The sequence below is a fragment of the Trachurus japonicus genome, chromosome 16 (assembly GCF_045865225.1).
Source record: "Trachurus japonicus isolate A0001 chromosome 16, Traja_1.0".
In the NCBI taxonomy this organism is placed as follows: domain Eukaryota; kingdom Metazoa; phylum Chordata; class Actinopteri; order Carangiformes; family Carangidae; genus Trachurus; species Trachurus japonicus.
The window spans coordinates 11,558,386-11,582,235 of record NC_140922.1 but is presented as its reverse complement, the minus strand read 5'-3'; the positions used below and the strand labels follow the sequence as shown (position 1 = coordinate 11,582,235).

The 23,850-nt window shown below is 42.2% G+C and overlaps 4 protein-coding genes across 10 annotated transcripts in view; 1 reads left to right on the top strand and 3 right to left on the bottom strand.

Annotated features, from left to right (window-relative positions):
• Positions 1 to 10: 10 nt before the first annotated feature.
• Positions 11 to 4,692, bottom strand: rpl18 (ribosomal protein L18). The gene is made up of 7 exons (XM_085801406.1): positions 4,576 to 4,692; positions 3,858 to 3,944; positions 3,613 to 3,720; positions 2,879 to 2,977; positions 2,638 to 2,761; positions 1,322 to 1,391; positions 11 to 144 (listed from the first exon to the last, which is right to left on the bottom strand). Exons 1-7 carry the CDS (start codon positions 4,576 to 4,578, stop codon positions 69 to 71), a joined length of 567 nt encoding a protein of 188 aa, XP_085657532.1. The 5' UTR covers positions 4,579 to 4,692; the 3' UTR covers positions 11 to 68.
• Positions 4,693 to 5,474: 782 nt separating this feature from the next.
• LOC146971842 (mpv17-like protein) lies at positions 5,475 to 7,766 on the bottom strand. Its single transcript, XM_085803320.1, has 6 exons — positions 7,683 to 7,766; positions 7,307 to 7,514; positions 6,678 to 7,026; positions 6,254 to 6,324; positions 6,119 to 6,148; positions 5,475 to 6,029 (listed from the first exon to the last, which is right to left on the bottom strand). The coding sequence occupies exons 3-6, from the start codon at positions 7,009 to 7,011 to the stop codon at positions 5,910 to 5,912; spliced, it is 555 nt and encodes a 184-aa protein (XP_085659446.1). The 5' UTR covers positions 7,012 to 7,026; positions 7,307 to 7,514; positions 7,683 to 7,766; the 3' UTR covers positions 5,475 to 5,909.
• Positions 7,767 to 9,900: 2,134 nt separating this feature from the next.
• Positions 9,901 to 11,613, top strand: c16h19orf85 (chromosome 16 C19orf85 homolog). Its single transcript, XM_085802469.1, has 2 exons — positions 9,901 to 10,088; positions 10,332 to 11,613. Exons 1-2 carry the CDS (start codon positions 9,901 to 9,903, stop codon positions 11,611 to 11,613), a joined length of 1,470 nt encoding a protein of 489 aa, XP_085658595.1.
• Positions 11,614 to 12,388: 775 nt separating this feature from the next.
• myh14 (myosin, heavy chain 14, non-muscle) overlaps positions 12,389 to 23,850 on the bottom strand; it is a 28,593-nt gene continuing 17,131 nt past the window's right edge. For 5 of the 7 annotated variants that reach the window (XM_085801396.1, XM_085801399.1, XM_085801398.1 and 2 more), the window contains 24 exons: positions 23,700 to 23,808; positions 23,215 to 23,346; positions 22,893 to 23,099; positions 22,619 to 22,756; positions 22,400 to 22,523; positions 21,944 to 22,115; positions 21,636 to 21,848; positions 21,394 to 21,538; positions 21,096 to 21,302; positions 20,820 to 20,924; positions 20,256 to 20,408; positions 19,893 to 20,141; positions 19,684 to 19,797; positions 19,499 to 19,597; positions 19,202 to 19,414; positions 18,944 to 19,105; positions 18,726 to 18,854; positions 18,553 to 18,641; positions 18,351 to 18,474; positions 18,049 to 18,257; positions 17,554 to 17,662; positions 16,854 to 17,026; positions 16,646 to 16,669; positions 12,389 to 16,011 (listed from right to left, as the gene is read on the bottom strand). In XM_085801396.1, the coding sequence (XP_085657522.1) occupies positions 15,822 to 16,011; positions 16,646 to 16,669; positions 16,854 to 17,026; positions 17,554 to 17,662; positions 18,049 to 18,257; positions 18,351 to 18,474; positions 18,553 to 18,641; positions 18,726 to 18,854; positions 18,944 to 19,105; positions 19,202 to 19,414; positions 19,499 to 19,597; positions 19,684 to 19,797; positions 19,893 to 20,141; positions 20,256 to 20,408; positions 20,820 to 20,924; positions 21,096 to 21,302; positions 21,394 to 21,538; positions 21,636 to 21,848; positions 21,944 to 22,115; positions 22,400 to 22,523; positions 22,619 to 22,756; positions 22,893 to 23,099; positions 23,215 to 23,346; positions 23,700 to 23,808 (3,589 nt within the window). In that variant the 3' untranslated portion in view covers positions 12,389 to 15,821. The remainder of the gene's footprint in view (positions 16,012 to 16,645; positions 16,670 to 16,853; positions 17,027 to 17,553; positions 17,663 to 18,048; positions 18,258 to 18,350; positions 18,475 to 18,552; positions 18,642 to 18,725; positions 18,855 to 18,943; positions 19,106 to 19,201; positions 19,415 to 19,498; positions 19,598 to 19,683; positions 19,798 to 19,892; positions 20,142 to 20,255; positions 20,409 to 20,819; positions 20,925 to 21,095; positions 21,303 to 21,393; positions 21,539 to 21,635; positions 21,849 to 21,943; positions 22,116 to 22,399; positions 22,524 to 22,618; positions 22,757 to 22,892; positions 23,100 to 23,214; positions 23,347 to 23,699; positions 23,809 to 23,850) is intronic. The other 2 variants (XM_085801397.1, XM_085801400.1) reach the window with 1 other exon arrangement.

Sequence of the window (23,850 nt, the reverse complement as noted above, 5' to 3'; positions counted from 1 at the left end):
GGACAACTCATTTTCTGTTCAGCCAATCTTTTATTTGTATCAGATTGCATGGAAAACAAAAGGACAGACTAGTTCTTGTAGCCACATCTGGCTCTGCGACCACGAGCTCTCTCGAACTTCCTGCCCTTGGAGCGAATGTAGGGCCTGTGGAGAAGAAAGCAGGTTAGTACACCACCAAACAACCCAACATTTATGCATTATTAACTTACTAACCACCTATGCTGCACCACGAATATCATAGCCAACCCAGTGCCTCTCTCACTTGTGAGTCAAGGGTCACAATCAAAAACACTAAAATATTCCCTTTAACCTGAGATCTACCAAATCATTCAGTTTGTATGTTTTGTACATATTTGATATGGCTCACTGCTTTTACTTGGAGCTCCACAACTATAGACTGAGCTCAAAAAAACAAATGACAAACTCCACAATTTATAAGTAGTGTGTATAGGAAAAGGATAAAAAAAAATGATAGTGAGGAATTTTGATTATGTTTGCTAATTGTTAATTGATAAGAGTAGTTTTAGGAATTCCAATCTCTCCAAATAGCAGTTCAATTACCGTATGATCGAAGGCACTCTTGATCAAAAATATTTAACATACCATGTGTTGGTATGAAATGCACTCAATTTAGCTGTTCTTTAAGACCTCATTTTATTTACCGTTAAACAAAGATGAGAGCTTGATTAATAGCAGCACTCCACTCAGATGTACTGAGGCTAATGTTATAATGGGCCACTCAACAGGAACCATCACTTAGTTACATCTGTGGTTTCTGTATGAATGCTCGATCAATCAAATCTATCGACATTTCCACAGACTAGAACATTAACCTTCTTAAAAACAATCAATTTTCCCCAAAAAAACTCTTGCATAACAAGATCAACGCAAAATCCAAGTAGTTAGCTATAACATCCAACACCTTTTGCATGCAGTAGTTCCTCTAACGGAAAAAAAAGCTGAGTAATACTCAAGTGATCTAATGCGTCGTTATCAATGAAACCCAAGGGTAGGTGGAGTTACAGCCAGTTAACTTTCTCTTAAAAGCTGCTGCCATTTTATTCCCCTTTATTACTTTATTATTATCATTGCCTATTACAAGAAGAGAGCAGCCAGATGAGACAACGCTGCTGAATGTGTAATGGGCATACAGCATGTCTAATACAATATGCCATCATCTCCTCCCAGGCCAGTCTGGCTCCAGACTGATCAAAGTACTGATGCAACCCTATCAATTATTGAAACCCTATCAATTATTGCAACCAGTGAGGCAGTCATTCTGTGTCCGACAACAGCGCCAACACATCGTCTGTATACGTACTTGGTGTGGCTGTGAGGGGTTCCAGGGGCTTTTCCAAAGTGTCTGTACACCTCTCTGCCTTTACGGGGTCCTGGAGAACAAACAAATGGTACAGAGTATGAGATGTTACATATTCTACACAGCGTTCCCGGCAGATTAGATTACCATTGCTCGCCTGTAAACTGAAAGGTTAAATGAAGCCTGTAATAGGTGGAATGAATTGAGTTGCTGTCCGAAAATAGCCATTCATAAATACTAACATAGCATTTAAGATCATTACATATGCACATTAAGGTTTATTTAAAGAAAAAAACCACTCACAATACAAGTCAACACGTCATTGGCTCTTATTAAAGCTGACACAAACCTTAAGAGTGGAAATGGAGGTCTGACTTTCACAAGACTTAACCTTTTGAAATTTAATGCAATCTGACCTATCTATGACCTTTTAACTTCTGTTGTACTTAGCCTCATGACAAAACACATGCATGTCCAGACTCTATTATTATTATTATTATTATTATCATCCAGTATTTAAGGACAAAACTAAAAAAGATTTGGCTGTGTTGGCAAGGACAACATCTTTTAACTGCTCTTCATAGACATGACACAGCACATGCCGGATGTGCCATCAGTTTAGTTTTTGGTAATACCATTACTTTTTTTTTAAAGTATATTTTTGGGGCTTTTATGCCTTTAATGGATAGGACAGTTCAGAGAGTGACAGGAAATGGGAGGCAGAGAGGGGGGGAATGACACGCAGGATAGGGCCGCTCGACGCGGGATTCGAACCGGGGCCGCCTGCAGTGAGGACTGTAGCCTCAACACATGGGGCAGGTGCTCTACCAACTGAGCTAAACACCGCCCCAATACCATTACTTTTAAGAGATGTCTGCCAAATATTGAGTGAGACATTCAGGCCACTGTACAAATACAGGGGAATAGTGCTGAACAAATAAAAACAAAGGTCAATAAAGCTCACAAAAGAGTGAAAAAGAAAAGTGAAAATATTTTTTTGACACTCAAGGAGGCGTACAAATTTAAACCCACAACTTAAAGTAGTGTTCTCATCTATGACATTAAAAGTTCCCCATATAGTGTATGAATCTGCTTCAAGATACAGAGAGCACCTGTCTGATTTTTAATGTTACACAGCACTGTTGAACACCTAAATGATTCACAGTAAATAATACTAAAGTGGGCTTTTGGACATTTCCTGTTGTCACAACTATACCTGAAGACATCCATTAAAACTGTCCAGCTGCACCATAAACGTTAGCATCTACCATGGATCGCCCTAATGGCCAATGTGAATTCATAGCTGCATGTTTAATTACCTGACAGCAGCACTGTGCCCTGTCCTTTGGGAGAAGCCAAAGCCAGCTGGTCAAAGGTCATCACCTGACCGCCTGCCTTCAGGATTCTGTTGCGGGCACCGTCGGTCACTCTCAGAGCGCAGATCTGTGTGGCAAAACGCAGGATGTGAGATCTCTCTCAGAGCTTTCAAACACCACCATAGTGTTAAGAAAAAGACCATTTAATACATGTCTTTAAAAAAAAAGTAACAGGAGGACTCACCTTCAGCTTGGGGATATCCTGAATCCTGACATCATCAGTGACGCTTCCCACAACAACAGCGATTTTGTTGTCACGGCCAGGCATCTTCATCTTGCGGATCTGGAATAAGGGAAGCAGAGTCAGTAATGCAACTGATGAAACTGCAAAACATGGATGGACAGAAGTTACATGTGGTTTGATGCAGTTAATTTCTAAACTCTAAATTAAAGAGATAATTGCGAGTAGAGAGGCAATAATTCAAGGAAGATATTATGAACACATGTTGACAGCCAATTCTGCACAATTTAGTCAATCCCAGATTAATTACAAACTCAGACCCACTGAAGAAAGACAATTAAGGATCCACCCTTACAATCCCTTAACCTTGCTTCCTGGACACGGTAACTAAGGGCAACTGCTTAAGGATGTAGCAGTCGGATGCTTTTTTCAAATTTCACAACCTTTACATTTCTCAGTATAGACCGCATAGGATCCAACTTCATACAGGGTCACATGAGGCCTCCGAGACTGAATGAACAAACAGCAGACACTAAATCTACACACTGATGAACAAAAATATTTCAATCCTATCAACTAAAAAAGGACATCCTTGAAAACAAACCAAACTTACCAAGACAGACAAAACTGACTATGCCTGCCTCCAACAGTGCCACATTATTAACATACTATATTAAAACATTCATAGAAGCATTAATGGTGGACAAGGTGCGATAGGGTGGGGGTATAAGACTGACCAGGCGAGAGATGGAGATGGGAGGCCTGTTGGTCCTGCTCATGAACAGCCTCTTCAGGACAACCTTGTTGAAGGGAGCATTGGAGCGGCGGGCCAGGAACCTGTACAGCTGTAAGGAGCCAACAGGATGGTTACAAACTTGTGCTCAGTGATATTGTGCAAAGATGACTGATATTTTTAATCCTACTATCTGTAACTGCTGGTGGTGGTACATTAAATGAATAAAAACATGTGTGGATGACTTACCTTAACCAGGAGCCTCAGGTAGATATCCTGGCTCTTTGGCTCCTTCCTGTGCACCTTGCGGTCCTTGTTGTGTCTGATGTCAACTCCCTTAATAAGTGAACATACAACACATTAACACAATAAAGACGATTTCATGAACAAGCAGCCTCCTCCACAGTTGTTAGTGACATTGTGACATTATAAATTATAACAACAAGGCTAAACCGTGCTGAATTCATTGTTATCTTTATCCACAATCCTGACATAATGAAATGAAACTACACAAATATTCAGTCTGAGCAGAGTTGTGATAGTTGTAACAACGTGAGGCAGAGGCCGGTTCACACGTTGACACCGGGCTGCTAGCTGCTAACCCACTGCACACAGCCCAAGCCCACAGTCCACAGCTTGGACAGAGTTTAACATCTGGAAACACACGCAGACTTAAAGAGACTAAAGAACATAGTTTAAAACAATATCCCGCACTGGGAAAAACCACTTCCACGGCTAGTTTGAGCTCAATCTCACGACATGAAGCGGGTTCCCGTACAGCACCGATGTAGGGCGAGCTAATGTGTACTACGTGGTCAAATAGCGCGAAATCGTGGCTGGGCTGTAACGTAGATTATGTTTAGAGACAACGACTGTTGTCTTTGAGCAGACGTGGTGGTTTAATTCAGAGGATGATCGTGGATACTCAGGCTATCGTCTTTAAAGATTTTCAACTAGCGTTACCTACCATCTTGGACTCGGAGCGAAAAGGGAAAAGGAAGAGCCGAGGTCTCGCGATAAACAGTGCTCTGAAATCTCGGGTCTCTGATTGGCTGCTGAGCACGCGCTTCCTGCGGGCCACAGACTAAACGGTGGGGATTTAGTGTGGTGCCTCCAGTGGTGGAAACCATAGACCAGGAGAGGATTACTCATCATTTAAATGATCTTTTTTGATTTGTTTGGTTTCTTAGATTATCAGCAAATGTCACATATATCTTTACATTATTGAAGCTACTTTTCATATATATATATATATATACACATCTCACATATAAAGGCTTAAAAACTTTTAAAATCCTATAGTATTGATAAAGTCTATTTGTTTAAAGTCTAGCTCCTATACATGTTGTGAATGGGAGCACTCTTTTTAGTGCTGTAATGTTTTCATGTATGTGTGTGAAATTCACACAATGATCACTTTATTTCACCAATTAAAACTGTGACTTAATTCAGACATTCATTAGGCCTACCTCATAGATTCTCCTCCTTATTTAATAATTCACTTATTTAGGTTAGAAATAATAATTGTCCACATTAGTCCAAAGCCAAAGAAACACATTGCTTCAGTACAGTTTGACCAACAGACAGGTAGAGCTGTGAAGTGAACAAACACTACAAAGATTTATAGCCTATATTATAGTAATATCATAATGGCATTAATGACCAGCTGATCTTTCCCATGGCTCATTAAATTAAGATTATCAAACTATCAATGTAATGTATATGATATCAAAATAACAGCGTATCTAGTTAATAGTAGACAAATTTCCCCATGGTGACAATAAAAGTAGGAGAGGGGAGGCCTATATAGTAGTACAAATTGTTTTTGCCACAATTTTGAGTAAACACAAAAACATGACACTCAGTTGGCATGATTACACAATTTAAATCTTTGTGACACTCAAAAGAAAAAGGTAATACAAGGTAATAAAAAAAAATGTAATTTATTTAAGAAATGTATTACAGCAACCATAAATGTTGTGGATGTGCAGATACAGAAACATGTGATGGGTTTAAGAGCTGTTTTGTTTCTTTGCCCTGAGAGAAAAAGACACAGCAGTAACCACATCTAACCCAGACAGTTATTGCATCATAATTTACATTTTCGTACAGGAAGTTGAAACACGACAAACAACAACCATCGCAAACCCACATGAGCTGATTCAGAAACATGTGACCTTTACATTAGAAATCATCCCCAGTTTCCTCAATAAATCTACTGACTCTGCAACTGAGTTCGGTGTAATGATGTGAGTTCACAAAAAACTTGCACAATAATACTGAGGATGTGGGGACTGGGGTTTATTCAAGTTTATGGCTGCGCTGTTGTCTGAGGTGGCACAAGAAGACTGTGAAAGTCAGTGCGATTCCTCCCAGAAACACTGTCCGTGCCACAGGAGGAACCAGAGCAAAGTTCACTGCCTGAAATGATAGAGATTAAAAATGAAATTGATATCTTATCTATAATTTATGTGTGCAGTGAATATGATGATATTACAAGAACAACTCACCTGCATTGTCGACCAAAACACCACTCCAGCCTAGAGAGATGAACAGAAGATATGTAGACACGACATCTTGGAAACATGGAGCCATCTTTCTAATTATTAAGTGCAACAAAAACAACCTTTGACTTTGTTTTGTACCTTGTAAGACGTCCAGAATTTCTGTTTCCAGTCCTCAAGTGGGTCCTCTTTGCTTTCTAGTAAACTTAAACCTGAGAGGGCAGAGATGGCGGTTACACTGATTTACTGAGCCTCCATCATTCAAAAGAATTCAGTCGAACATTTCTAATCGTTACAGAGTAAAGCTATCTGAGAAAGCTTTTTTTTTCTCCTTCTTTTTTGTTTTTGTTTGTCATTTTAAAATCAGTTCTAGGAAGTTTTCATTGAGTAACATTGGAATTGGGCACCAAACATGTTCGACAAGTAAATTTACAGTTAATTAATTCCAACTTATGTAAACATTTGTCTGCATATTATGTATGTTAAAAACTAGAATAATGTACCAGTAGTTATTAAGAACAAATGAAGGATTTAGTCTGAAGCCTTGTCACTGTAATGAACGTACCAATGTAAAAAGCACTGATGGTGAGTGGTGCTGCGACCAACTGATCCACCACAACTTTCCCTGTCACCGCCTTCACTCCGCTCCCTGGCATCATCCTCTCCAGCCACCTGAGCCAGTGGTAGTTGAAGTTGGCATGGAAACAGAAACCGACAGTGGCCACTCGAGCCGTCTGACACCAGTCGATGCCAGCTGGAGCATCTGACGAGGCTCCTGTTGCACGTTTCCCTCCGAGCACGCTCTGCTGGATCACATCGGCAGAGGCAAACAGAGCTGTGTATCCCAGGACGTTGCTGATGTAGGGGTGAGCCTTGAACACGGCCCAGGCCCGGTTCATGATGGACGGTCTGACCTGAGAGAAGATTAAAGCTGATTCATTCAGAGTGAAGCCACTGGGTGTCAGTGCTTTGCTCACCTTTTAGTAAGTGGAAGTTTGAGGGTTAAAATAAATGTTTAAACAAAACTGATGTTAAAGGAACTCAACAAACAAAATTGATGGTTTAATTATTGATGACCAAAGTCACATGACATCATTTTTAAGAGTCACCAGTGGTGTTTTAAATTCATACAGAAATAACTGGAGTGTCAAGTCATGGCTTTTATACAGTAAATATCAGTCAGACCTAACCTACCTTTCAGCTGCGCTTTTCTGTCCCAGTTTCCTTACATTTCCAAGACCAAAGAGACACAGGCTGTTTTCTGATTGGTTCTGTAGAAAAAGGAGGAGGAGCTGAGGTGGATCTACAAAAAGCAAAGGAGGTTTTCTCACCGGGTCAAAGTTCTGACACTGTTGCGGGTTGCAGGTGTGATAAGACCTTTATCAGCTCTTCAGAGAGGAATCTGAGAAAAAAAACACATGTCAGGACAGGAGTGATAAATAAGTGACCACCAAAGCAATAACCTACAGATGCAGCGTGTGTTATTATACCTGCCCTATCTTGTTATATAAATAAAAGTTACATGGGCCATTCTCCCTAAAGTCTGTTCAGAGGAGCAAATGTTACTTACCACTGATCTTTCCAGCTGAGTGAAGTGTAGAAGTTGAGCCCAGAGCAGAGAGTTTGCTGTGCAGCTCTCCGGTCAGAAGCACATGTGGTGTCACTATAAATAGAGGCCACTCCTGCAGCAGCACTTCCCTGTTTTGAGGAATATACAAGGGACAGTGGAAATCTTGATTTTAATTTTTTTTTTAATCAGTGTTTGATTTTTTTTTTTTCTAAGTCAGTGTTGAAATGTTGAATTTAAGGGTCCAGAAAGGTGTTTGAGATAAAGTTTTAAAAAAATAATAAAAATAAATCTGCATGCAATACCACACAACAAACAAGAAAGTGTTGCAAATAATAACTGATAATTTTTTGGGATGGTTACACTTAACCACACTTAAACCCTAAACATAACCCTAACCCTAACCCTAACCCTGTTAGATAAATAAATTAAACACATAAATAAAAAGAAAGGATGGATGATGAATGAATGAATGAACTGTAATTTCCCAGCTTGGGATCAATAAAGTATATCTATCTATCTATCTATCTATCTATCTATCTATCTATCTATCTATCTATCTATCTATCTATCTATCTATCTATCTATGAATTGCATTGTAGTTGCAGTAAAATCAAATATTTCTTACAGCATTTATATAAAACATTTTAAACATGTAATTTGCCCATATTGAAAACCTGGAGAGCAGTAAACAGAGTATAGTTGATGTGTGTTGTATTGTTTGTGGCAAAGTAACATGTTGTCTACAATTTGAAAATTAGACAAAAAATAAAATCACTACAAAAAAAGCCCAGTGAACCAGTAGCCTACCAAAAGTCAAATAGAAAGAAACAAAAGACATAAAACGTAAAACTGTGTATGTGTGGTGAAAAATTTAAAGCCGAGACGATCCATTTTGTTTAATAAATGAATATAAAACTTGCTGTATCTTATTGTGTCCCTCCTCTCTCAGTGTTGTGAAAAGGCCAGCCTATTCACCCACCTGCTGCCATAGATATGTAAAATTCTGCACTTTGTTGTTGAATTGCAAAGGTCAATTAAAGCCACTAGCAACCATCTTAGCTCTTCCCTCTGAGAATGTGATAATTAGGGCCAGAGTTTAAGCTGATCAATTAAGGGCTTGTTAACTGCCTCAAACTGGTGCGTTTGTGTCTCCCAGCATTTAACAAGCTGCCTTTAGTGTGCCACACAATGGAGACGTGTGCCCACACCTCCACGAGCCGTTGACTTCTCAGATAATTGCCTCCTTCTTTTCAGAGCCTCTCATCGTGTCTCACTTCCTCTCCCACTATCAATTTGTCAAGTTGGACTCCATTCATACTGCTGGGAGGGGAAAGCATTTTTTTTTGTGTATTTGCATTGAGCGTCAATTGTCACTTGACATAATTTGTGTGCACAGAGACACAGATGTACGTCAACAATTAAACTACCACACCTCTTTCCCTGAAGCCCCCTCCGTAGTCAGTGCAGTCTGTGGAGGAGACAGAGCAGCCTGAGGAGGAGAGAGGTAAGGACGATCTCCTGCTTATCTGTTATTATACAGCTGAACACAACACTTGGCTAAATGTAGTAAATATCGGGTTGTTTTTATCTTATCAACCCTCAAATGTAAATGTGATTATAGGCATTAGTGTGAGAAATAGTCAGACAGCTAAAATCACCTTTAGAGTAAAGTCTCTTAAGTTTTGGCTGTGAATTTTATTATAAAATAAAAAAAGTCAGTGTTAGGTTATTGTCTACAGACTAGTATATAGACTATATTATTTAATGTCACAGCTGGTTGAGGTGGAGCCAGATAAAATATGTATTGTACTGTATTGTTTGATAAACCCTACATATACAGTAATGCACTTTTCTTTACAAACTCAGCTTAGGCTGCACAACCTATATACCAGCATAGTCTGCAGACTAACTAATAATTAACACTGTGAGATAGATGGAATTAAGTAGGAAATTGTAGTTTAACAAAGTATTTGAGTAAGTGTACGTTGCCCCAATGACAATGTCTTATTGGACATAAATAAAATATTATAGGTTTAAATTAGAGGAATGTTTGCATGTGTGAAGTACATGATAATGTTGAGTCACTGGGGGCAGCACAGTATTACTGATTGACACAGCTTGAATTTGTCGTCTCACTGCGTCTGTCATTTCTTCATTTGCTCTCGCCTCGTAACCTATTCTCTTCTAAACTTATCTCTGAACTCTCCTGTTTTCAGTCATGCGGCCGTCAATATCTGTTACCCTGGAGACCGGCTTGGAGAGAGGGGTCCCTTGGGGTCGTGACCTCTACACCTTTGTGACTTCAGCAGCAGGTCACATGATGAGGACCCTGCAGAAACCCCGGAAGAACCGTCCGTCCAAACGGCAGGTCAACCACCGCCGCTTTCTGCATAACATGATTCAGAGGTGAGTTGGGCCATTAAACAAACTCTGCAGTCAGCTGATACAGTTAACAGGCTCTGGTACAAGGGCCCCTTGACCAATTGGGCCCCTGGGTCTGTGCCCAGTTGGCCTATTTTGTAATGAATCCAAACTGCAGCTTCATATTTAAGATCATAGAAATATACAGGAATGATAACTGCATCAACCAAAATGTCAAATCTCATATTGTTGTGAAAACGTCTGTTATATTATTTTATTTCTCAACAGAAAGTTTGCAGACATAGAGGCAGCAAACCATCAACTAGCATCAGCTCTCTATTTCAAGGATGAGGAGAAGAACCTGTCATCTCTGCAGTCACAGAAACCTGAGGCTGATAGCCCCTCCCACAGCGTCCAGCCACTAGATCCAGAGAAACGCAGCATTAACACTGACGCAGATGGCATCTCAAAGTCTAGGACTGACAACCCCATTGATCCACATCAGAGCAGCAGTGAGGAGAAGCATGCAGATTCACAGCATCTTTGGAAACGGCATCCTAAATCACAGCCAACCACCTGCAGCACTAGAAAAAACAACCAGAGCAAAGGGAGGAAAGAAAAAAGCAGAGCAGATCATAAAGTGGTTGAATTCCCTTCTATTAGCTCCCCGATAGGTACAGACTATCACCAGGAGACAGAGCTCCTTCATACTGAGTATTTCGACGATGAAAGTCAACTGAGGTCAGTCAGCACCCTCTCAGAAGACGCTCAAACGTCTCTACAGAACTCAAACTTCGTCCAGTCTGGACAAGGCATGGACGTGTCTCCTCCCTTCTCTCCAGAGCTCTCTCCCTTGTCTCTGGACTCTTGCGACTTCTCGATCCAGATGTTCACTGACATGTCAACCTGCTCGCAGGCTCAGAGGACCATCGCTGACATCGCAGCGAGTCCGTGGACAGACATTATGGATCTATTCAGTGCTGACAGCAAAGACTCAGGAGGCTGCATGGATGTGGAGGCGTACTTCGAAGGTATCTGTGCTCGCCAAAGCGACGGAGGTCAGGAGGTCAGTGCTGCAGACGTCTTGACGTTTGCAGAGCAGCCAGGTTGTTTCACAGAGAGGATGCACACAAACACATCTGAGGTGGACGATCTACACTGTGACGTAGGTGTGTACGGATATGAATATGGATACAGTTGCCATAGAGACCAGGGACTGAGCATCAACCACTCTGCAGAGACACAATTTGACAATTTTAAACCAACTCAAAGTCTCGACATCGGCCAAAATCAGCTCCCCACATCAGCCAGCTGCCATTACAACACCTCACACCTGCAGTCGTACCAGGAGGCAGAGGAGGTCAGTCCCTGTTTGGGTGTGAACTGTGAAAAAATCCCCAGTTTTACGCCATTTGAGGGCGTCGCTCAGTCGTTCTCTGCCCCGCTTCATCATCCCGAGCACCGGCCCATACCGACACCACCACATGAAGACGACTGGCTGTTCACTGATATTCTGAAGGACAGGAAGTCACACGACTGTCAGGGAAATATGTGTTTTCTGCAGGTGTGATGTGAAACAGGTCATGGACCATGACTCAGGCCAGACTGTGAGCAACATGACGGCACAGTACCATCTACATTTTATTACAGAGGCAGAAGAGGTGAGTCTTTTTTAATCCAAATCCCAGCGTAACACAGAAATGCTATTTATACTCCACGGTTATTGTTTTTCATCTTGATATCTGTGGTTAAAAAAATCAAATCTTTTGACAATCAAAGCTAATATGTATTGAATTTTTCAGGATCCCATTTGACAACATATTTTGGTTAATTGAATATGATGCAACTCAAGATTGTTAGTTAACTGAAGCAGGCCAATATACTTGGTACTTGTTTCAAAAAATTTCTGAAGTATTTTTCCTGCAGGCTCTTCAGTTTCTCTTTGCCTCTTTTGGCAATATTCAATCTAATTCCTCAGTGAGAGCTCTTACACAACAAATTAAACAAATTTGTTCTGTTACACGCTAGACTGAAAATATTATGTATTACTATTATTAACTGGAATTTAATATGCACCAAAACATTAATGTTAATTCATATTTAACGCTTTAACTGTTATTTGAGCTGTGTGTGTCAGTCTGTGTGTTGACTACAGTAGTGTTAAGAATGAAATTTCCTGTATAAATGGTGTCAAATATCTATTATGTGAATAAAATGGATGAATAATGTGCGACAATTCAAATTTTTTTTCTGATGTTTTTTTCCCCCAATGTGTATTTGTGTGTTTGTATGAGCTTAATTCGGGATGCCTGACCTGTGCAAAGAAACACACAGACACACAAAGATCAAAACCAACGACATATATTAAAGTTAACCCCAGTCAGATGTTTTATAATTACAGCATCATTAACAAAAAAGAAGAAAGGCTAAAACAATAGAACACATTTCCAAAATGTTTCAAGTTCCACAGTAGCCATAAACAAACACAGAGAGAAAAAAAACACCTTAGAGAAGCACCGGTCTTGTCTCTTGCTACGGGGGAACAGAACCGGTCAGTTCTGGTTCCAGCAGTTCAACCCACGTGTCCTCAGATTTTGGTCTATCAAGGCGTGAACATCGCTGCCACGTTGATATGACATTTTGAGATTACGACATTTAAGTGAATAGCTCAGAGTGACAGACCACATCGCGATGACACGTGATGTCAGCTGATTTGGCTTAATGCTATGTTGGTGTCTTTGCAATTAAATCATAACAATAAAGCAGACTCACGATGTACTGACAGTGTCCGGCTGTGTTTGTCTCCACTGGTAGTGGTGTGTAAAGTGCAGCATTTACACAATATCATTAAAAAAACACAGCTTCAAAGAAAATCTTTTCCCTATTGCTAAAATAAAATAATTGTACATACATAAAATAAAAAATAAAACCCTTTAATAGGGCGTTAAATATATGTCATCAGTAGTCAAATTCTTTCTTGACCCAACTAGTTTGATCTGTCCTCACCTGTCACTAACTGAATTATGGTGAACCTGGTATGGCAAGAAACAAAAGAAGCTGAAAGTATGGATACACACGGGACGTCAGGCCTGTTAAATACTGTACACACTCATTGTTCTGGTTTTCTCAGTGCATTGTAAACCTGTTAGCAGACGGAGGGAAAGGGGGGCGTTAATGACAACCCTGATTACCGGAAACTACTGTACTGGTCCTGTGTGTAATCAACGGTAAACACCAACTGGATCATTAACCCTTTCCTATATAGACATAAATCATGAAAAAAAAAAAAACATTCACAATAATTCCTTATAGCAACACAATAGTTATCTTTCAGTTCCAATTGAAAGTTAAAGCAGCTGTGACATTCGTTCTAGTTGAAGCAGCAGGTCTCGGTTTATCAAAGGAATAGTTTGGCATTTAAATTTGATTTCTGGTCACAAGCTGCTTTATGGGAAATCATGTTTCAGAGTATTTCATGGCCTGCAGTAATGACTTCCTGAAGTCTCTGCTTACTGGGCAAGAAATCATCCGGCACAAGCTGATGTTTAAAGATAAAACAGATATAAGTGTTGATCATTGAGCTTTAGAGTCTTTGTGCTAAGATGAACAAAGTGGCTGTAGCTTCAAAATGTCAAACTATTCCTTTGTTTTTCTTTATGTTCATGTCAAACACTAGACATCACATTAATGTCCTGGACAGCGGTCAAAGCTGTGACAGGCAAACAGGTGGTGAAGAAGGTCCTAAAGAAACCTAAAATTTATTTTAAAAAATGACTTTCACTTGTTAAAATGATTTTTTTTTTAAAACATGCTGGAAAAAAGGAGATGTTTCACCTACAGGAAAAACATCTTTAAAAGCAGGTTTCACAGAAGCAGGATCATCGTCAAACTGCACATACGCGTGTCATTTTAAGTTTCATTAGCTAGGGTAAAAAAAAATCTACTTTTTGTTCTACTTGCCGTTTGCTTTGTAAAAATTCATTCCTCAGTGCCTCCATTGTCATTTTTTTAATCTAATACTACTAGTAACTGAAAATGCTTCGAGTCTCGTGCTCAGTTATTCTACAATCTTCTACGAGGGAGCTGTGAGCAGAGACTCAGTTTATTCTACTAACGCTGATAGTAGAACACCCAGCAGTCTCTACTCCTGTTTTCTACTCTATTCTACATCTATCTACGTTTTCTACAATTTGATGTCCCTTTTTCTCATCCATACGCCCACCATTTGGTTAAACACAAAAGCTTTGTTTGATCAATAATTTACACAATCAGTGAAAATCAAAAGTACAATGTACATACAAGATGCTTTTCAAAATAAAATGTGATGTATTTATCAGTCGAAAAATAAGACAAGAAAAAAAAAAAGATCCATTATCACAAGGAGTTTTGCTTTGGATAAAAGGATAATTGACGCAGTAGTAATTACGTTGCTGTGGCAGACAATCCATAAATCTGACTTTAACCAGAAAGGTCTTCCATGCAAAAAGACCTTATCCTGTAACGCCAACTGAGACGAGCCGAAGCCGTCCATGAATGTAACCTGGTCTAAGAGCAGAAACAATCAGACTAACATGCTTCCCTAGATGGAGTCGTACAGAAAACAACCAGCGATCAATAACTTAAGGTCATATTTCATATAAATTATACAAATTCAGATTTCTGAAGCAATATGTTAAGACTTTAGTTAAAGAAACTATCTAATACTACCTACTGCATTGTCTAACAACGTACTGTTTCTAATCTATAGAAAAAGGATTTATCATTTAATACAACCTTAATGCAGCGAGCGTGACTGCATGTAGACAGCTTCTTGGGGTCAAATGTACTAAAATTGTGACCAATGCGATATGAAAAATGAGATCAGTATTTAGGGAACGTAATGTAATGCTTCCCAGTTTCAACCATTTTAACACAAGTTTGATTAAACATTGCTGTCTCTCATTCACAGTTTATTTCTCTCTGTTTTCCAGATTATTCAAACTTTCATTTTTATTTTCTAAAAAGTTAACTGACATATGAAGATAAGATGCCACAAATCGCATTTGGACGTAAAACACGCTCGTAAAGAGGGTGAGATTCTCCTTTTCATGACTTCTCCTGTTGGCTATTTTACGTAACATTAACATAGATTGTCTTAACACCTTTCAGAAGTATTTTCTCTCTCCAGCAGCCCTTTGTGAAATCAGTTTGTATAATTATTCAATCTGCATCAAAGGGTTTAACATGGCTTAGTTTTGAAATACCTCCTCATGTAAAAGACACGACCACCATAATGTTTCTGTTCTCTAGCTTCTATACAGCATCATGAAATTAGTTGGTAATAATTCACTTTCCCCTCGGAATTCTGGGAGATGTAGTTTATTTTGTTCAGAAGCGCATTACAGAGACGTAATGCAATGTAATGCAGAAATTCCCAGGCTCTGTTATGTTGTTTTTTTATGTCACAGTTTGTTACAAAATAAAAATGATTCCAGTTGCCTCTTTGTAAAATCTCTCTTCTTTTTTTTTTTTTTTTTTTTTTTTACAGATTTTCTGTACTTGTTCAGAAAAAAATGAGGCAAAATCTTGAAAAGCATCGATATATCAGAGGTTGTCTTATAGTTATAGCGCCTGATGTATGTATCCTATATGACTTTGTGTGTTCACTTTCATAGACTACAGTGCTGTAATGTAGTGTGTCACTCCTTCACCCCTGAGTAGTCCAGGTTGTGAGTGTGTGTGTGTGCGTATGGCTGTGGATGTGTACATGTTGTGTGTGTAACTGAGGCTATGTGTGCGTCACTCTGTGTTGTTGACGCTGTAGGGAGGTGGAGGGTCCAGACTGTGTTCGGAGGAGGGAGTCGGGGTCCCTGGGAGTCCAGAGGAGGGAGTCGGAGAGGCTGGGGGCTCTTCAGAGTCAGAGTTCTCCAACGAGAGGTCATCGACCAACGCTCGGCGTCCACGCATTGCCAGGGGCAACGGAGCACGCCTGGACAAGAGGAGAGAGACAGTTACAGTATGTCCCTCTGTGAAACAGCAGAGTGCAGTGTGAAGCAAACAACACGGGGCTGAGACAAACTAGTGTCTATCAGCCACTACAAACTACTTGTCATTATTGTTTGTTTCAATGAATGTTTGGGAGAAATCAGAGAACCCAAACTAACGTCTTCAACGTCCTTGAGTTATAAAGTGGTATTTTCAGACGCAAAATAAGACACACAGAAAAGCAGCAAAGTGCTGGTACCAGAACCATTTTTTTTTCTTTTTCACTTTTTTATGGATTAAACAAAGGGATGAAATATGTCATTCAGTGATATTTAGAGGTGCAAATTCTATTATCTCTCCAACACTAAGCTAAGGTAACCACCTTTATATTTACTGTATAGACATGAGACTATGCATCAGACTTTTACCATGAACACATAATTCTATTTCCAAAACTATTCCATCAAATAGCTACATAGCTTCACACACAAACAATAAAAATTGTTGCAAAATGTTCAACATGTGTACTTCATGAATTGCAGATGTATTTCAAGTCTCCACCTTTCCACAGAAGACAAACACAAATGATAAAAAAAACTAAATTAAAAAACAAAACAAAAACACACATGGTGACCTACTTATCTGGTCTCCATTCAGGGATGCTGAGGGTTGGTGTGACGCAGACAGATGGACAGTGAGTCAGAGTTAGATGGACACAAATGGATGCAACGAAAAAGAGCAAAGCAAAACAAATCATAACAAGTTAATGGAGGGGTTAAAAACAAACAAAACAATAAATGACGATCACTCGAACACATGAAGACAGTCTCACACACACACAGTTACCTGAGCTGGCTGCGGAGGGAGGTGATCTCTCGTGTCATAGTCTGACTGCTGTCGGTGAGCTCCTCCAGCTCTCTCTGCAGCTTCCTCTTCTGGGCGTTGGAGCGAGAGTTTTCCTCCTCCACCTCCTCCAGCTGCCTCTTCAGCTGCTTCAGTCGGACCATCGATTTATCCAGCTGGAGGAGTGCCAAAGGGGGGTGAGAGCAGGGGAGAGACAGAGGGAATGAGGTGGAAAGGGACAGAGCGCATTGCAGAGGTCAGGGCGAGGCACGAGATTGGAGGGAAGAAGAAAGGAGGGAAGGGGACGGGAATATAAAAAAAGAGATTAGTCTGGGAACAGGAGGGATCAGGAGTCAGATTAAGTCTGGCAGATTATCACTGATGATGTTTTGGGAGGAGAGTCAGTGTCACTGCCGTGGTTAAGGGATTTATTTTTCGGAGTGGAGTACGCTCTACCTCTCCAATGACCACACAGATGCCGGGCAGGATTAGGATTAGGTCGGACTGAGCCGGATAAATCACTCATTTTAGGATGATTTTTCCTACACTCCCTGTACACTGGGCCACAATTACAGCTGTGGTTTTAGCTGACATGGCCCCCATTAAATGATTATTCAATGCTCTGTTGCGGGCCACCTCACTCTGAGTGTGTTTCTGTGGCTCACCTCGACATCTAAAGTCCCAGAAACGTTAACTTCCTTACCTGTTCTCTGTACTGGTCTGCATGTCTCCTCTCGTCCTCTGCCTGGATCATCACCTCTTTCAGTTTCTTCTCTGTCTTTCGCACCAGCTTGTTGGCAATGGCTCGTTCCCTGAGAGACACCAAAGGTCATTAGAATCGACCTGCTGCACAAAGCAATTTCAGATATACTATATCAAGATAAAATATGTGTGTTTTTTCACCATACATCCCTCATCTCTGTCCTGTTGTTTGAAACTGCTGACCTGCCTTAGAGTAATGGATTTCACAGAGTACGTATGACATTGTTTGCTAAATTTAAGGTCACTCTTTGGTTTGTGGACAATGCTGCGATTAAAATGTTGCTTATACTGTATCTGCAGGGGATTAAAAAAAACAAAGACGCTCAACTGGTAATGTGACTTTTAACCTACTTATTTTTGTGTCTTAGTCATTTTCATTTGCATGGTTTATGTCACTCTATGTTTGTGTGTCATGGTGTAAGTCCATTTCTCTCACTGTCTCTCCTGCTCCAGCTGCTCCTCCATTGATTCGATCTTGGCCTCCAGGGCGGCGACACTGAGCTTGTGTTTTCCCCTCACGGCTCCCTCCATCTCCCCCAGTCGGGTCTTCAGCTCCTTGTTCTGCCTCTCCAGCTGCTCCCGAGCCGACTCTGCCTTCTGGGCCAAAGTCCTCTCTCCCTGCAGCTGCACAGTCAGAGTCTCCACCTAGAGCACGGGCACAGCAGCAAGGTCAGTGTGTGATTACCTGGATATAACAGACAGATGTGTGTGTGTGTGTGTGTGTGTGTGTGCACTTACCTGCAGAACTGTCTTTCTCTGTCTCTCTGCCAGCAGTTCAGAGTTAGTCTGCTCCTCCTCCAGCTCCTCCTCCAGCTGACTCACCCGAGCCTCTAACCTCCGCTTCTCCTCAAATAGTGCAGTTCTGGACAAAAACATTGTATTTTAGTAACAGCAACAGAGGCCCAAACACAATATATATTAGTGATAAAGAGATACTAACTTTCCAGAACTGCTGTTGACCATCTCATCTGACATCTCATCTCTTTCCTGCTGAGCCTGTCTCTTCTGCCTCTCTGATATAGACAGCTCCTACACAGAGAAATGAGCACCACGTGTCATTTACAACATTATACTCATATCAAAGGCCTTTTATCTTCAGTTGAACACACACACCTCCGTGAGTTGCAGGACTTCTGCCTCCAGGGTTTGGATTTTCTTATCGCTGTCTTTTGACTGGGAGATCACCTCGTCTCGAGTCAACTTGATCTCATCCAGCTCACGAAGAATTTCTTTCATTTGACCCTGTGACAGATACAAATCAGTGTTACAAAGGCTGTGCAATGATAGGCAAAGAAAATCATTGTGCACGCGTGGGGAAATTTCTACTTTACCTGCAGCCTTCGTAGCTGCTTCACAGCCTCCTCTTTGCCACGGCTGGCTGTCTCCACCTGGGCCTCGGCCTCCTGCAGCTCTGCCTCCAGCTGCTTCTTGGAGGACACGGACTGAGACCGCTGACTCCTCTCCTCCTCCAGCTGGATCTCCAGCTCCCTCACCTGGCACAGAACAGAGGAAATACGAACGTTTTGAGTGTTTTGGAGAAAGGAATCACAGCGAAGCCTCCTTTGATTTCCTCTCTTCCTCCTCTCTACCTGTTTGCTGAGCGCCCTCCTCTTCTCCTCTCCCTTCTCCTCGCTGGTGCTGATCTCCCTCTCGAACTGAGCCTTGAGCGCCTGCAGGGTGACCTCCAGCCTCAGCCTTGAATTCTCCGCCTCCGTCAGCTCCTCCTCCAGCTCCTGAGTCTGAACCCGCAGGTTCTGGACCTCTGTTTCTAAGGACCTCCGGGTCCGCTCCAGCTCATGAACCTAATCCAGGAGCAGATAAGACAGGGTGACAAACTGGAGACTGAAACGGAGAAACAACAAACGAGTCCTGAGGAAGATTCTTACGTTCTTGCCGACATCATCCTGTTGGTTTACAAGCTGTTCCATTTCTGCACGGAGCTGCTTGTTGGCCCTCTCCAGCTCTTCTCTCTGGTCCTGAGCCTCCTACAAACAGAAACACAGAGGATTAATCACTATGATCACAGATACATAACAAATTGTCTTGTGTCGTCTGCTCTCCAACAGTTCACCTGCAGGGCTCTGGACAGTGCCAGATATCTTGTCTCCTTCTCCCGGCTGTCTGCCTCTGCTCTGTCCCTCTCCTCTGCCAGCCGAGTGCTCACGGCCTTCTCCTCAGCTAGACACTGAGGGGGAAAAGTGAAGCAGGTGAAGTCAGGTGAGCTCCTTAGGAGGATGATTTTGCGGTCTGTGTTTGAAAGCAGACCGATGAGTTTCTAACCTGGTCAAACTTCTTCTGCCTCTTCTCCAGAGCTGTGCAATTCTGCCTCTCTCTCTGCAGGGCCAGAGTCATGTCCTCTATCTCCTCCCTTAGACGCTCCCTCTGCCTCTCCACTCTCTCCTTCTCCTCCTCCTTCTGGCGCTCCCTCTGGATGGTGCTGTCCAGTTCTCGCTGAAGTTTCCTGCGTGCCTCCTCTCCGGCTTCCACTGCGGTGTTCACCTCCTCTGACTGCTTACGTACCTCCGCCAGCTACAAAAGAAGGAGCATAGAGTTGTGGCCATGGGTATGGTTATTTAAACTACACTAAGCAACAGCGATCTACTGAGTGAGTTAAACAAAAGCGTGTGTGGGGCTCTGATTCACCTGCTGGGTGTGAGTCTGGATCTGCCGGGTCAACTCTTTGGCTCTTTCCTCCTCCTCCTCGAGTCTCTCCATCAGTCCATTCTTCTCCTCCTCTAGCGCACGCACCCTCGAGGCCAGAGCCATCTTCTGACGAGTTTCATCCTGCAGCAGTTCCTGAGAGAGAGAGAGGAAAAGACAAAGGGTCAAAGAGGTTTTAGAACTAGGACTGCAGCCAATTTATCAATTCAATTTATTCTTTAAAACTTTTTTTAAAGATATATTTTTGTTCTTTTTATGCTTTCATTACAATAGGACAGCGTGAGAGACAGGAAATCAGGGGAGAGAGAGACCAGGATGATGCAGCAAAGGGCCACGATTCTGATTTGAACCTGGGCCACTGCAATTAGGACACTGCCTATGTGGGCTGCGCTGTACAGAGTGAACCGGGGGAGTGCCCAACATCAGTTTATTTCGTATAAGAAATATTTTTACTCTCTCAGCTATAGTAGAAAATATAACAAGTGTCAGTGGGACTAGTCCAAAAGCCAACCCAACCCAGGTGTCTGTGTGTTTTCAGTTTGTTACCTTTGCATCATGCAGCTGGCTCTCCAGGCTGCTGACCTCTTTCGCGAGCCGAAGGGATTTGGTGTCAGAGGAGGACAAATTGCCAGAAAGAGACTCAATCTCACACTGAAAGGGACAGTAGGAGGGAAACGTATCAACATAAAATACAAATACAAGAGGATCTCTTTACAGCACCACAGCACTCTGCTTTCACCTGCTTGACCAGATACAGAATTTACCAAATAAACACCCTGGTAGATTATGGTTCAGTATCAGTGTCTTTGTATTCTGTTGCACCTGTAGCTTGTGTACTCGCTCCTCCCTCTCCTCCCTCTCTCTGTCAGCCTGAGCCAGGCGGGCGCTGAGCTCCTGCAGCTGAGAATCGGCCCTCTTACGACCTCTCTCGCTCTCTGTGCGGCTCGCTTGGAGACTCTTCAGCTCCGAGGACAAATTCTGCCTTTCCTCCTCCAGCACTGCCTTGGCCTTCTCCAGGGACTGACGTGCCTGAAAGACAGAGTGGACGACACACGATGATGAGTGACGGAGCACGTTTACCCACGTATGTTTTTGAGTGTGTGTGTGTAGGTTCTCGTACTCTCTTGCTGTTGTCGAGCTGCTCCTGGAGGCTGTCTATGGCTGCGCTGTGTTTGACTCTGAGTTCTGACAGCTGGGCCTCATGGCGGCGAGTTTCCTCTTCAACGCATCTCTGAAGATCGCTTAACTCTGCCTCACGACGAGACCTATACAGATAAAAAAAGGGGTAAGAGAAAAAGAGTTTAAAAAAAAAACCATAATATGATATTTCTAATTCCATGATTCCTGTTGTACATCGTTCACCTTAGCTCCTGCTGAGCAGCTGTTGTGTCCAAAGTGTCTTCCAGCTCAGTTCTCAAAGCCTCCAGCTCCTCCCCCAGGTCTCGCCTCTGCTTCTCCGCCCTTTCCCTCATCCCTCGCTCATTCTCCACTTCCTCCTTAAGCTCAGACACCTGGGACATGGCCTCCCTTAGTGCCCTCTGAGCTTCAGCACGGCGAGCACCCTCTTCTTCCAGCCTATCAAAAATCAGAGAGAGTTTAGTGAAAAATGCGATGTAGTATGGAAAAACTAAAAAAAACCTGTCATTTTTAAAGGCCCTCCTGTGTCTCACCGGCCCTGTAAGGTGGTGATTTCTTTTTCCTTCTGGGCCAGACTGCCCCTCAGCTCGGCGGCCAGCATGCCCAGATCCGACAGTTGCTCCTGGGCCTCCACCGACTCGCTCTCCATCCTCCTCTTCCACTTCTCCTGCTCCAGGCGCCCTTGTTCCTCACGCTTCAGGCGCTCTGCACACAGTTATGAAGCAAGTTACAGACAACATTTCAACAATGACAAATTAGGGTGGTAAAATATGAGTCCAATGGTTAGGCATCATAAAGTTATATTGTACCTGAACATTTACAAAAAGTGAAAAAGGTGTTTAAAACATCAAAATCATATGAATAACTTTCTATTTTATTTTAATGCCATCACAGCACCACATCACCACATCATCTGATCACTACAAAGAAAATCTAACTTTCTGCATAATACACTAAGATCATCTCTGGATTGACATTAGAACAGTTACCCTCTAAGTCTGCGATGACAGCCTCCTGTTTGTTCTTGAGTTTGTTCAGACTTTTGGTTTTCTCCTCTTCCTCAGTGAGCTGGTCGGTCACCTCACTCAGACGCTCCTCCAATTGCTTCTTTTCCTGCTCAGAGAAACATGATCATGATACTGTAAATGGTTATGAAACACATACAGAATATGTATAAAACACACACGCGGCTTTAATATGATGCCCACCTTGCCGAATCGGTCTCTTTGCTCCACTGCACCCAGCAGGTCGGTTTCTAGGCTTTTCACTTTAGTCTCCAAGGTAACCTTCTCCAGCAGGAGGCGCTGTCGGGCGGTTTCTTCCTCCTCCAACTGCTCCTCCAGATCCTGATGAAGATAGAAAGGGGTAAATGAAAGACAAGGCCTCCAATTCAGGGCTTTTATAACAAGTCCTTGTTTTTATGTTTTCTCCTGTTTCTGTGAATAAACAACCCTGGCAGAAAAACAGAATATCCCTCCTAACCTGTATATTCTGCTGCATCCTCTTCTTCTCATTAGTCATCTGCACGCCCCTCTCCTCCTCTTCCTCCAATCGACTCTCCAGCTCGCCCAGCACTTCCTCCAGCTCCTGTTTCCGACTGGCCAGTCGGGCTCTCATCTCCTCCGCCTCCGCAAACAGCTCCGCCTCTGCCTGCAGCTGGTCAGCCAGCACTGACTTCTCCTCCACTAGCTACATAGTGACAGAAAGAGGAGGATGAGTGAAGGATGAAAGTCAGAGCATTGGAGTTTCAGTGTATTGGGAACTGGGGTGGACTATCGGCTGAATAAGGTTGAGGCGTTTTTACCTGAGCGTGTTTCCTGTCCAGCTCGACGTAGTCCTGCTCCACTCGGGTGAGCTTGTCCTTCGCCTTCTGGAGCTCTGCTTCCCTGACCTGGATCTCTTCATCCTGCCGAGTTACCTGCAGCAGGGGCTTCACCTGGTGGGACCAGGACAAAGGTTAGAGGTCAAGATCTAGTGATTTCATTTCATGAACTGGGCTGGTGTTCTTCTCTGCATTTCTATTGTTGGTCTGTATTACTTGTATGCAATGCACTGCAATTGTTTTGTGTTTTTGTGTTTACATATAGACAGATATTTTTTTAAACATGTTGGTTTGGATGTGAAAAACTCAGGTATGTGTGGACTAGGCCAAAGTCACTATGAGAAAATATGAAAAATTTGCTAAGGTAAAAGTGAGTAGAATAAACTTCTTCTTCTTTAGTTCCACTTAGAGATGTCTACCTTCAAGGCAGACACATCTCTACTGTGACATAGCTGTTTTCACCGTACCTTAGTGAACAGTCGCCACCACTGCCAGTTCCTGAGTTTGAGGTAAGCAGCACAGTTCCTCTGCATCACCCTCAGAGCGCTCAGCTGCTGCTGCTTCTTCAAAAAGGCTCTGAGAGGAAACAAATTAAAACACAATGAATCAGCCACAGCA